The sequence below is a fragment of the Pogona vitticeps genome, chromosome 6, assembly GCF_051106095.1.
Source record: "Pogona vitticeps strain Pit_001003342236 chromosome 6, PviZW2.1, whole genome shotgun sequence".
Taxonomy (NCBI): domain Eukaryota; kingdom Metazoa; phylum Chordata; class Lepidosauria; order Squamata; family Agamidae; genus Pogona; species Pogona vitticeps.
This window is the reverse complement of record NC_135788.1, coordinates 41,719,024-41,733,259: the sequence shown is the minus strand read 5'-3', so window position 1 is coordinate 41,733,259 and position 14,236 is coordinate 41,719,024. Positions and strand designations below refer to the sequence as shown.

Genomic DNA, 14,236 nt, shown 5'->3' with positions numbered 1-14,236 from the left:
AGGCCCAGAAAGAAAAAAAACTAGAAACTGGGCCTTCTCAGTGGTGGCTCCCTCACTGGGAGTTTTTAAGAGTAAACTGAAGACCTGCCTTCCCTCCTGACACTACTTAATTTTTGCTCTTAGTCTTTTTATTGATGATTATAATTTTATTGCCTTATTGGGCTATAAACCGCCTAGGGTAGATTCGTCTAGACCGGTGGTATAAAAGCCAAATAAATAAAATAATAAATAATACTGTTGATGTTCCATGACCCCAGAGAGTCATTAGAAACAATTTATTTAAAGTAATGATTTATTTATTATTTATTTATTACTTAAACTGCACAGAACTAAATACATCATCAATAGCAAAAACATAGTCTAAAAATTTAAACAATGACACAACCAATTTTTGGAGTGAGGCAAGACTGGAGGTGAGGCATTCAAATGGAGTTGAGGTGAAAGGCCTCCCTGAAAAGTAGTGTTTTCATCTTCTGTTCCCCAGAAGTAACTAAAAGATCTACAGCCGAGATTAAGGATTCAGATTAAACATGGATGTATGGACAAATCTGGGCAGTCCTAAAATGTTACTTACTCCAATTGACAGCGTTTTTATTGGTCTTAGTCAATGTATTTGAACTAGGACAATGTGTTTAGTAGAATATCTGTCATAGCCCATTATTATCATTGCATTCTCAAATCCAACACAGTCCCCGTTATCTGCTGTCACCAAACTTGCCTGTGACATCTTCAAACACTCAAAGGACACAGTGTCTTTTTAAAAATATCACATGAAAAGAGATATTCACATCAAATGTTTAGATACCCTGAGAGGATAGGTCTTGAGTAGGCCCAACATAATCTTCTTGGACTGCCTTTAAAAAAGGATTAGGATGGGTAGAAATTTCCCTCATTGGCTGAGCGAAACCTAATTGCTTGAGAGGGCCCAAGCCAGAGACATATAAAAAACAGTTTGTTGCTCTGGCAAGCTGCCTTGGCAGAATGTTCCATTCATAGGATGCCATTGCTAAAATGGCCACGTCTCTACTTGCAACAGAACTTTACCCCATATGGCTGAAGGCCTTTGAACATGTACAAAGGCAGAATCCTATTGCTCTCCTATGCAGCATAACGTTCTGCTAGGGGAGCTCCACGTGCTTTTCAATCTGCCATTGCCCAAACTGCTCTATTGCAATGGATGGGACTTACACTTGCATAGGCAGGCATTGCAAACCTTTTTGGGCAAGCTCAGAAATAGTTGTATGACCTAATTAATGGACTGTAACTGGACATAGAAGAAGTCTCTCCAAAGGGTGGAAAGTATTGCCAGTACACTTGGGCAATGGTGTTTAGCTGGCCAATCCTTCACTTCCAGAAAGTGAAAACATGTTGATGAGCAAAATGACCCAATGGTATCTTGAGGCAGAGTGTGTGAGGAATTGAGTGGGTCCTTAATAAAAATAAAATTAAACTTCCTCTTAATTACACAGCAGATAAAATTGTACAATAAGGAACATACAGAGCAGGCTGGCTTCTAGTCTTCCTCAATAAACCCTTATTTGTTAGTTTATCTCCTCTGACACTGACTGTCTCAATAAATTCACTCAGAAACTCTGGTAAAGAGAAATAAATTTTTTCCATGTCCTTACAGTTCTTCATAATGTGTAAAAATGTCAACCTGTTACATCACTGAGCTTAACTGATTAACTAGATTCATTACTAACTGACTGGTTACATAGCTGACAGAACATATCACTCTAATTTTCCACTTCTGACAGACTCCATAACTAACACTGACAGAACCCTGAGAGGAAAAAGGTGGGAAAAAGAATCTGAGGTAGAGAGGAAACTTTGGCTGCTACTGAGTTGATTGACATTCAACCCCAGTTGAGAAAAGCCCCTCCCAGCCAAAAATGGTCAGGCATCATATAAAAGTTGCAGTATATCTAACATGATCCTTTTAAGGACCACAAATGATTATAATTTATTTTCTATTTTACTCTATATTGTTTTTACTTTTTAACCTATATTTCATATATATCCATAATTTTAAATTGTGCAATGCTCTGCTATGAATAAAGAAAGAATGGACTGTTACATAAGCAGAGGAGACATCAATTCATAAAACAGCAACTCAATCTACTTGCTATAAATACAAAAGTAAAAGCTGATGCATCTATAAAAACCTGACAAAATAGTTTGATGCAAGTACATAAAACCAAAGAGAAACATCTGCAGAATATGATTTTTTAAAAAGCAGGCTAGTTGCAATTTTCTACACAAACAGAGTGACCTTTTGTGGTAAACAGTGACCTTGTAAGTAAAAAAAATAGTTTCTCTGCTAATAATTGTATTAGAATATTCTGTGGTAGTTTATCTATGTATTATGAGGAAACATGAGACAAAAATCTAACTTGAGGATTGGTATACAGTGAGCAAAGAAATGGCATCACATCCAATATATAATCATATCTTTTGCAGGATACCAATGTACTGTAATTTTCATGCAGATGAAATATATAGTGAAACTGTAGCTCTGTAATAGCTCTCTATATTTTGGAATGCTCAATGACTGAATATAAGCAACTATGTAAGCATTCTTTAATCAGATGATACTACTCAGATAACTGCATATTTTTAGATATCCAGTTCCTCTCACTATAAATGAAGGTGAACAACTTTTGGCTGTTCAGATGATCTTGGACCACAATTTCACCAGAATCGTGAATAGACCAACCTGGCTGCCTATGAAAGGAATTAGAATAGAGTAGAGTGGAATTTCACTGCTAGATTGCATTTGAAACCTCTAAAGCAATGGTGGTTTGGAGGTTTGACCATCGTGGAGGCCCCAGTCACCTCCTAGCCACCAACTTAAGGATGATATGGTTGTTGTGGGTTTTTCTGGCTCTTTGGCTTTGTTCTGAAGGTTGTTCTTCCTAATGTTTCACCAGTCTCTGTGGCCGGCATCTTCACAACACAGAGACTGGCGAAACGTTAGGAAGAACAACCTTCAGAACACGGCCAAAGAGCCTGAAAAACCCACAACAACCATTAGATCCCAGCCGTGAAAGCCTTCGTGAATACATTAAGGATGGTACATTCAGAATCCTCTCATCAGATCTAGCAGAAGTGGAAAATGTGAGAGCACAAGCCAGAAATGGATCAGCCTGCCCCTGTGCTTCCAACTGTGGTCAGTGCAAGCAAGCAGAGAGTTGGCAGTGGCAGAGTAATGGCCATTTCTTAGTCCACGTGTATTTTCTGCAGAAATCTATGTTACAGTGGTGCCCCACGATAATCCGTTCCGAAAAAATTGTTGCTATGTGGATTCGTCGCTATGCGGGGCAAAAAAGACCATAAGAATGCATTAAAACATGTTTAATGCGTTCCTATGGGCAAAAAACTCACCTCAATGTGAAGATCCTCCATGCGGCCGCCATTTTCGCTGCCCGGTAAGCGAGGAAAGGGCGCGAAAACACAGTGGGCAGCCATTTCCTTTACCCGGTGGCCATTTTGGAACTGCCGATCAGATGTTAAAAAAACATCGCTATGCAAAAATCATCATCGCAAAGCAATTTTTTGCCATTAGAAAAATCACAATGCGATCGCTTTTGCGATCGCTTAAAACACATTGCTATGTAGATTCGGCGTTAACTGAGGGGCTCGTTAAGCGAGGCACCACTGTATTTTCTTCAGTTTACCTGGTGATAAATGGACCTGCAGTTCTTCACCCATCTGTTCTGTACTGCATCATGCTGCCTTGTTAGGCCTACAAATGTGACATTATATCATCACCTCTCTAAAATATAGCTAGTTTTATTTCATACATGCATATAATCTGCAGCTAACAAGTAATAAATAGAAACCACAAAATTGTCATTCAATTCTACATGAGACAGTCAGATTCAACTGAACCAAAAAAAAAAAAAAAATGAAAAGAAAAGAAAAACAAATTAGTGTTGGACATAGGAAAATGGATCTACAATGTTAGAAAAGACGAGTTGGTGGTTGTGCCATATCAGAAAATAGTAACCATTTAGTAATAGATTTCTACCTGCTTGTACCCTCCTTTATGTGCAAAATGCTATAAAAATACGTTTATGCACCTATTGTCTGCCTTATGAGATTTGTATCTGTCTTTAGGCATTCCTTCCAGTAAAACAGCTTACATTTTATGCTTATGATTTTCTCATAGATTTAGTTTCATCTCTCTGGAGATGATCCTGGAAGGAAAAGAGAAAGAAATCTTTACTGTAAGAAGTGTAGTATTTATTGGTTCCTGCTGAAAGCAAGGCAGACAAAAATGCATGTGAAGAAAAAATAACTGATTCATTTTATTCTGATGTTCATATCTGAAAAAAATGTGAAACATAGGGTGCTACCTGCATAAAATAACTTTTGACAACAACTTGTTATTAATAAAACACATACCTTTCATTGATTTTCCACAGAAACCTGACATATTTATTTCTACCCGATGTAGCTGATCCCAGGGCATTTTGAAAATGTTTTTATTTGCTTTAAGGATTTTTGTCCATGAACTGGGAAGGAGTTCTTATTGTTATCTTGTTCTTGAGTTATTGTTGTTTAGCTATTTGGGCATGAGCTATTATTCATAGTCTAGTTTTCTAGCATCTTAGCGGCAAGGTAACAATATAGCTTGCTAAAGTAGGCTAGTTATATAATACTCAGAAAATATTATTTTTTAATAGAAAATATTTTTGTAAATTAAGAGTTGCTATTATTGTTGTACTAGACAAAGTACAAAATTGTTGTACTTAGTCAAAGACTGAGTAGCATTATGGGTAGAATATTGGCTAGTATTGCAGATACCTTAGCTTGCATACTTGCTTGCCCATATGATGTTCATTGGGTTCTCTTGGACCCATCACATTCTTCTAGACCAGCCTCCATCACAGAGACAATCTGATGATAAAAAGAGGATCTGTGGTTGATATTCACCAACTATTGCACTCCACTTCTTCTGAACAATATTGCTCTGATATCCCATTCTCATCATGCAATGGAATAGCTTCAGCTTACATCATGCTGTTATATAATGGCTGGAAATCTGTGGCTTGGTGTAATAAGTCACTAATAGAATAAGCCCATTCCTCTGGGGGTGCTCTGGGGTTGTGCAGCTATACAGACTAGCTCTTGTTCTAGGAAGCACAGTGAGGAATCAAAACACTCAACCTTTAGCTCCAGAGCTGGGTAAACAGCTCATCAAGCTATTTTGGACTAAAATATTCTGGGCCTTGTCTGTACTAGCTTCAGTCTTCTCCTTCTGTAGTAGAGACAGAAGGGGACCTCTCCCATTATTTTAAGAAATTTTCCTCTTAGAACCCTACAAATACTGTAAATAAATAGAAAGATTTATAACTTTGAAGAATGAGGCTGGCCACATTTGTATAATTCCTGGTTGTTGACCTGTTTGGAGCTGATGATGGGTGGAACCCACACATTTCCCATTCTTACTCTACACACTCTGTACTGTTGCTAACATGCAGGGATGGGGACTTGAGTAATGGGATTCGCTGTCAACTTGGACTTAAGTTCCGCTGGCAATTTGGCTCAGTTTGTTTTCTCAATATTTCGGACTCAGCTCGTGACTTGGAACCCACCCACCCCTCCCTTTTTTTCTGGAGGAAAAAAATCTTGTTTTTAATAGGGACTCAGGACAAACTTGGGACTTGGTACCAAAGACTCGGACTTAGAACTGACTCAAAGACTTGCCAACATTCCCGCTAACATGTCTAGCAGTACCTCAAAGACTTTTCTGCTATTCTTGCCAGAAGAAGAGAAAGAAATCAAGGACAAAAAAATTCATTAAGGATTTTGGTGGGGAAAAAACCCTAAATGGAAAAAATAAATGGAAAAACCTAAGTTTGGGAAAAAAAATACTTAATTGTCCATCACTTTTCCCAATTTCAACTGGCAAAATCTAATAAAAAGAACAAGACAGAATAGCTGCATGATGCCTCCTAATTGCTAGTATGAGAAGACCTCTGTCTGGCTATGCAAAAAGCAAAGGTTTTATTTTGAATTCTTTTTAAAGGCACCAGATTTGTTTCAGTTTCTCTCCAGCTTTTGCCTTAATCCCACAAAATCTTGCCTCTGAGTAGCTGCTCAGGTTTAGCTTGTAGAGCAAGCTTCCATTTGGTGGGTTTTACTTCCAGGTGTGTGTGTACTGGATTCCAGCCTTAAGCTATTATTCATCACATTTAATATATACATTTAAGAATGTATTTGCCTAGCTTATATGAGGCACTCACTTCAAGGTGTTCTGATTCCTCTTGGATTTCTATCCAGCCAAAATATTTTAGGAATGCAGCCGTTATTGCTCAGTTCTGTTGTTTTCAATGGTAATTTGTGAAGGTATCATTAAACAGGAAAAAAAATTGATATGCTGATAGTGGAACACGTAGGAAGTGGTTCTATTATTTCTCTTTCCCCCACATGAGTTTCTATCATAGATCCACCATTACCATTAAATATGTTTCCACTGTAACTGTTTCATATATTTTAACTGCATCTCTCCGCAATCTTTTGTTCCAATAACTGGGAAGCACTGTCTGTACCCCAGTTTTAAAGCCACCCAATAATAAAGTTTCCCTTTGCCAAACTCTCTGCTTCTTAAATGAACTGATGTTTGATGAGGCTTATAATATATTAATGTACATAAATGAATAAAAGCAGACAAAGCATTATTGATTGCAGAGGCAATGTCTTTGTTGCAGGGCTTTCTTATTTTGGAAGTAAATGTTCTGTAGACTTTTCAAAAGGTTGGGAGAAAAATACCTTGCTGTGCACCTGTGTTGAATTTTATATTAAGGTAATATAACAGGCAATGAAAAGTTTCTATAGAGTCTTATGTAACTGGTGAACATATATGGTTCTATTCCCTCCTTTAAATGAGGCATACTAGAGAAATGCCCCCCCTTCTTTGTTGCACCTTCTGCTTCCTGTATAGTCGAATGGCATATATAGTGGTTCATATAGTTTTTTAACTATTCCATTTGTTTTGGGTGAATTACTGTATTTTTTCATGTATAAAACTATACTTTTGTCTAAAATCTTTCAATTAAAAATTGAGGGTCATCTTATACACAGAAGTAAGCTGAGGAAAAAAACAAGTGGAGGAGAAAGTAGGGATCAAAGTGATCCTGCAGGGCTTTGATCCCTGCTTTCCCCTCCACTTGCTAAGCCTTAGCGAAAGGAAAGCAGCGATCAAAGTGCTGCAGGATCGCTTTGATCCCTGCTTTCCCCTCTGCTTGCTAAGTCCCATGGGGCTTAGCAAAAGAAGGGGGGGAAGGATCAAAGCAATCCCATAGTTGTATAGGGAGGAAAGGGATCAAAATGATTGTGCAGTCATGGAATTGCTTTGATCCCTTTCTCCCTCCTTTTGCTAAGCCATGAGGGGCTTAGCACAAAGGGAGAAAGCAGGGATCAAAGCCATCCTGCAGCACTTTGATCCTTTTTACCCTACATTTGCTAAGCCCCACTTAGATTTCTTAATTTTGGGATAGAAAAGTCGGGGGGTATCTTATACATGGGGGCATCCTATACATGGAAAAATATGGTAGATGTGGTATGGTCTAAACCCTGTAAGTGGGACATACCCCCTTCCTTTTCTTCTTCCTTTGTCTGCTCACTTTCTCCTTTTTAAAAAAGTGAGTGTACATTGATGTGTTAGTAGAACTCACTGGCCATGTACTGATCTCGGCCATTTCTTCCCATTTCCTTGCTTCATTATCCATTGGGGAGAAGAACTCACAGCACATTGCAATGGCAGTCAAAAGACAGTAGGGGGACTGATGACAGAAGTATACCAACACACCAACATTCCTGTTTAAATAAATTAAGGTAGTCAAATGGCAGTGGGTGAGGGAGGTGGGACCACACAACAGATGAATAGGAAATGAATTGGTTTTGGAGTACACACTCACTGATATGTTGGTTGTACTGCACAATGAAAAGTAGAACAGATATAGTAGTAGTCTCCCAGCAGGCTGTATTTGATGCGGAGATAGCACAGAGGAGGAACAAAATAATCAATAATGGCCTCACATCATCTGAACCCAAAAAAGGTGTGTTGAAATTCATGAGGAGTAACTCTGAAACATTTTGCTAGTGTGACTGCAGTTTGAGATTGATTGCATTGTATAACATGTGCAACACATTGTGTTCATATAATGAAAGACCAATTATACTGAAATCATGTAGCTGATGAGGAGAAATATGTACTCCTCCAAGGTGTCAACTCCTGCGATCCAGCGCCATTCACTATGCTCGTTAGGACTGAAGGGAGTTGCAGTCCAACAACATTTTGAGAGAGGACTGCATTGCTTCCCACTCCTATACCACACCTTTGAGCTGGCTTTATCTGTACCCACCACGGGGGCTGGCAAACACAGGGAGCTCAAAATCATTCAAGGCAGTTGATGATACAGATGCAAACACATGTTCACAATGAACTATTTTGTAATGATAATGTGGCTTAACAAACTGGCCATGGCTAGCAAGAAATCCATAGAAATTTCTTCTGCAGTATTAAACATCTGCTAGCTTTAGATGCCAGAACAAAAAACTATCCCTATTCCTTTTTTAACTGCTTTTGGCAGGGGGAGCTGGTGCAGAGGTGTAGTTTCACCCCTTAATCAGACTCCTTAGCTCAATCTGCAACTTGAGCTTCACTTGATTAACTTGCTGATTAAAATGATGAAATCTTACTGTCCTCATTTTTATGTACTGATCTTCTCTACCTGAATTCAAATATTATTACTCCACCCAAAGCTACCTGGGAAACATGTGTCTGTCACCTAATGCATGAAGCAAATCTCAGAGCTATAAACAGTCTGTGTTTTCAGTGAAGTGGGTTACCATTTCTTTTCTATCCAGGAGACATTGTGAGGTATATTATGAAGCCTGTGTAGCCACTAATGATTCATTAGGCATAGATCCTACATCCTGGGATGCAGAACCACATTATACATTACAGAGAGCACATCATTATAAGAGAAAATTCTTTAACTGTTGAAAGTGTCTGATGGTCACAGTAGAAGCTTTTCATACCTCCTATAATTTGTACCTTAGTTTGCTTTCTTTTGTGATTGATCTTCTGCATATTAACATAGACTTCATTTGCATGCTGATTTTTCACATCCAAAAGTCAGTAAGAATCATGAATCTGGGACACTGATATGTTTTTTGATAAAATGATGTTCTATCTATAATATATATTTGGCCTTTAGTTAATTGGCCTTCTGTGGCTTAAACATCTAACCAAACTTTTGGATGTTCATGTTCCTAGCCTGATGTTCTGGAGAATCCAAGTGCTTCCCTAATCCATACGATTGCAGAATTATAGTTGGTCCTAGTAAAGTTTTTATTTTCCCATGGATTTTGGTTTTGCTCTTTTGGAGCAGCTTGGCTACCTTCCATTTTTATGGATTTCATTGCAGCATCACATACACAAGGATGTCAAATTCTTACTTTTAAAAGCCTGTTGTTGTTTTTAAAAAGCCTTCCAGACATGCAAGAGCTTCTAAAAATAAAACTGTTCATGAAGCGTATCTTTAAGTGGGATGAAGATAAAGGGAAATACTATAGACACTTTTTAAGTACTTGAAAAATGATGTGATGCTGCCATTAAATTTGCAGAATGAGGATGGATAAGATAGTTGTTGAAGCACAAGATAGCCGACAGGGAGTGGAAAGTCATACGTATCAGGAAGGAGCAGATGTATGTCACTGATGCTAACTGCTTTTTATCCAGAATGAGATCACTCAAACTACTCCATTTCCCCCCCCCCGGTTTGCTTTGAAACAGGTATTATTGGTCTTATCACTAGGACCACCACAAACTAGCTTTCAGCCTGGATGATATTCTTCAGCCATCTACCTCAGTTAACAGAAAATGTATTCAGTAAGAATATAAGAATAGAAAACTTGTCATACTTTTTTTCCTGCAATCTATACAGTATTTGTGTTTATGGGCGGGTTTGAACACGTTCATGAGTAATCTGGTGAGAAATGTCAGATTATTCATAAGGATGTTTGAACTTCCTTATGGGATCAAATGTAGGTTGCAGAGAAAAAGTGAAATGTCACAGAAATCCCCTAAGAAGAGAATAGACATTGAGATACTTCCACAACCCTGTTTGAGCACCAAAGAAGCAGTGAAAATTGAACCTGCCCTTCACCTGAAGTCCGGATGGGACTAGATATGAAACAAGAGGCAGAACCAGTGTCAGCATGATATTTGTTTTTATTTATAGTTGTTTCATTTCTAAAATAGGTTCAGATACCCACCTTCTGGAAAATTCATGCTGTTTCTCCAACTAAATTCTATGATCTGGAAATCTAGGCTTAAACCTATAGTCATATTTTGAGTATACCCATTGAAATCGGTTGAACCTATGTTGGTTGTGACTAGATTTGGCCAAATAGATTTCAATGCTTTGCTTAAAGTTATTAAGTCTGGATTGAAAGCTATGACTATAAAACTGCCTCTTGTTTGATTGTATGGAAATATCTGCATAGTGGATTATGTACAGCCAATAATTCCTAATGGATTTTCATGAATTTAGTAGAGCAATATACGAAAACTAATCTGTAAAACAAACCATGAAAAATATGCCCCTTTCTCTCTTAAAATACAATTTTTAATGATAAGATGGTGCAAAATTAGCTGAAAAGGTTTCTCTGGGAATGGATTAGCAATTTATGTTAGTAATAGTAAATACATAAATCCTGATTTTAAACAAGGAGACTCACTACTGCTGTCTAACATGCTGAAATGAAAATGCTTGATGCTTGTTCTTGTCTTTTAATATTAATGTAATCCCTCTGAGCATTTTTGTCTAGCTTTTCACAGACTTCCTCTTGTTAGAGCCTCTTTTCAAAGGAAAACATAGCCTAAAGGGAATTAACCATGTTTTATTTCAAAAAGCCATTTGAGAGTTTCTTAGTCATATTCTTGCATCTAATCAGTGTACATTTCTTTAAGTGACATTTCACCCTTATAAAGCTAGAATGTAAATCTTTTGCCAGCATTTCTAGTAAGCTTAGCAAGTAGATATATGCAGGAAAAATACATTTGCCTTAGATAGCTTGTTCTACATAATGAAAAATACATTGAACTGCATGGCAAATAGAGAGGTTGTCTAGACTCTAGATCAGGGTTCGTCAACCCCCAGTCCGTGGCCCATTGACGGTCCGTGGCTTGAGCCCGACCGGGCCGCGAAGGCAGACCTCCCACCCCCCCATGCACTCCCCTCCTCTCAGCTGCTTTGCGTGCGCATGTGTCAGTGCCAGCGTGAGCCTCCCTCACCCCTTCAAGCAAGCCCCTGAGTCCCCAAGGCAGCTGTGGGGAGGGGAGTGCATGCGGGGGGGGGGGGAGACAGGAGGTCTGCCTTTGTGGCCCGGCGGCAGTGGCAACGGGGCTGGGGGAGAGCCGGAAGGCAGGTCAAGAACCAGCTGCTCTCCTCCCGGCAGTGGCAGTGAGTGGGTGGTGGTGGAGAAAGGCCGGGAGGAAGGCCCGGGCGCTCTCCTCCCGGCAGTAGCAGCAGCGACGGGAGTGGGGGGGTGGAGAAAAGCTGGGAGGAAGAGGAAGACCAGGGTGCACTCCTCCCGGCAGTAGCAGTGGTGATGGGGGTGGGGGGTGGAGAACTGCCGGGAGGGAGATCTAGGGCCGGGTGTTTTGGCGGCTCTCCTCCCGGCAGTAGTGGCGGTAACGGGGGTGGGGGAGTGGGCAAGAGCCAGGTAAAATTAAAAAGACTCCCAGGCTTCCGCCGCCGCCACGGGTGGGCAGGTGCTCCTGCGCATGTGTGAAGTGGTGAGGGAACGTGCACGCGCCTATGGTGCGCATGCTCCCCAACCACTGTGCGTGTGCATCAGAGAGGGCAATCGTGAAGGGCTGCCCCACCTCCGTCAGAGACTCCGCCGGGCCGGACTAAACAAAAGGTTGGGGAACTCTGCTCTAGATGTTCTTATTCATTGTTGTAGGGCTGCTAATGTATCTTTCCATAAGCTGCCCTCCTTTAGTAAATTTATATGTTTTTGTTTATTTTTAAGGAGAAATTGAAAATATCTGTATTCTTGACTCAGTCTGTTCTCCAGAAAGTAGTTCATGGCTGAATATATTTTGCTATGCTACCTGATTTTTGCCAGGATGCTGACCTCCCTAACTTGGTGGTGCATATACAAAATACAAAGTTAAAATCTCAGTGACGCATTGAAAGTAACTGTTCGAAAGCATGAATGTTAAAATATAAAGATCAGAGAATAAATTAGTAAACTTAAAACATACATTTAAAACCATTTGAAACTGAAAAGATATAGAAAAACAAAAAATACAGTTGCAAGATTCCAAAAACAAAACATGGGAACTGCTTTTGGAAAAGCATTTCACTCCTGAGGTGCCACCACTACGAAGGCAGTTTCACTCATAGCCACCTGCTGCACCTAGTACAGGCATCCAGTAGAGTGAGCCTCCAAAGCAAAGTCTGGGTGAGGAAAAGTCAATACTTCAGTTACTCCACCACTCTCTGGTAACAGAGAGTCCGAGCCGTCAGCAGCGTGGAGTCGGAGCTCCGGTATTCCCTTTATCTTTGCCTTCCAAGCTTGTTATCTTATATTTTCCTTATTAGGGAACTTCCTACTCTTGGCTACGAGGCTATGGTGTTTATTGGAACCCTGCTGCTGGTCTATCCTTGAACCTAGAAGTGTTTTGCTTTTCTTCTTCGACCGGCCTCTCCCGTCCTTCTCCGCTGACGCCATTGTTATCTCCACAAGCAAACGGTTTGTTTTCTTTTTCTTCCTTTCCCTTTAGTCTATTATTTAAATGGGGAAATCCAAAAGAACTCTTTCTCAAACTAGCCCCGATTTGGCACAGATTTCACCTTCATCCAAACAGCTGCGGCTGGACTCCTTTTTTCCACCTCAACCTTCTACATTGACTACAACACCCCTGATAAGAAGTGCTTCTTCTACAAACCAGACACAGGAGGTCCATACTCCTTCAACTACTCACCCCCCTGAACAATGCTACTCCAAACCGCTACCTAGTGTTAACTCTCGCTTGGATTGTGATGCTATTGAACTTATAAAACGTTATTCTACACTAACTGCAAGAACTGTCTCTCAGATTTTCTCCCAGCTTACTCTACTTACAGACTTCTTAAAGAGCTCATGCTCTATTTCTCCACATTGTCTATCCTGCCTAAATAAAACCTCAGATAAACTCAACTCGGCCGTTTGCAAAGAAACTCCTCCTAGTTCTTTCTCTGATGGCTGCCTCCCTCAAGTTCCTTCCAAGCCCATAATGCATTTGGTCTACGTTCCTCACGCTGCTGTTGTCACAATCGGTCCTCCTCGCGGTTTTACAAGCTTTCCATGCTGGACTAAAATCGCCTTGGCGAAGAGACATCTCGCCTTCCTCCTAAAAGTGAATGTTCGGAACATCGACCTCTACAGGACTGAGACCTTGTCAACATCCTTCCACTCAGCTAGACTATTACTGACCTTCCATTCGAACTATGTTCCTGGGATGTTGTTCTCTTCTGCGAATCTACTTCAACGATGGGGTGTTACCCCCCCACCGCCTTTTCAAGAATACCACCATTGCCAGGCTTATCTCGATGGAAGCCTCTCTGCAACCCCCTCCTACAGACGCCTCCCCCTCCTCCAAGAGGACAAAACTGTTTCGAACCTTCAGACCTACCTACCCCCCTACGGACTCCCTGCTGCTCTCTTCTACTTCGCGGTCCCTTCCATCTCACATGAGGGTTGAAGCAACCCATCCCGCTAAGCCGATGGACCACTTGCCATCTCCTCAAATCCCCTCTTCGCCCATTTTACAATATTCCTCTAACCCACCGGTGACACCTCGAGACTCCATCACAGATCTCCAGTCGACCAATGCGCCTGCTTTAATTCAACCGGAAGCTTACGTCTGTTTCCCTGCATACTCCAATCCTTCTACTGCTTCCCCTCCCCATATCCCCCTATCCCCTGTATGTATTGTCAACCGGGGTGCCCCAATCACCTCCTTTGCATTGGTCGATGCTATGTCCCAGGAACCCCCTCCCCTTAATTTCGATTTTACTAACCATAAACCTGCAATAGATGCTTTAGCCTCACCCTCTGAGCCTGCCTGTCCTCCAGTCCTTGATCCCCTTTTGTCTTCTGTGATTCCCCCCCTTTCAGACCCCAGTACTTCCTCCTGCTGACTAACTGCTTCCCCTCTGACCCCCCC

At 40.6% G+C, this 14,236-nt stretch overlaps 1 protein-coding gene across 1 annotated transcript; it reads left to right on the top strand.

Moving 5' to 3' along the window:
• The first annotated feature begins 12,536 nt into the window (after positions 1 to 12,536).
• Positions 12,537 to 14,176, top strand: LOC144583468 (uncharacterized). The gene is made up of 2 exons (XM_078377273.1): positions 12,537 to 12,575; positions 12,812 to 14,176. Exon 2 carries the CDS (start codon positions 12,824 to 12,826, stop codon positions 13,769 to 13,771), a length of 948 nt encoding a protein of 315 aa, XP_078233399.1. The 5' UTR covers positions 12,537 to 12,575; positions 12,812 to 12,823; the 3' UTR covers positions 13,772 to 14,176.
• The last annotated feature ends 60 nt before the right edge of the window (positions 14,177 to 14,236 follow it).

Bases quoted from the DNA above. Each gene is read 5' to 3' on its own strand.
- LOC144583468 (XM_078377273.1), top strand. From the start codon at position 12,824: ATGGGGAAATCCAAAAGAACTCTTTCTCAAACTAGCCCCGATTTGGCA.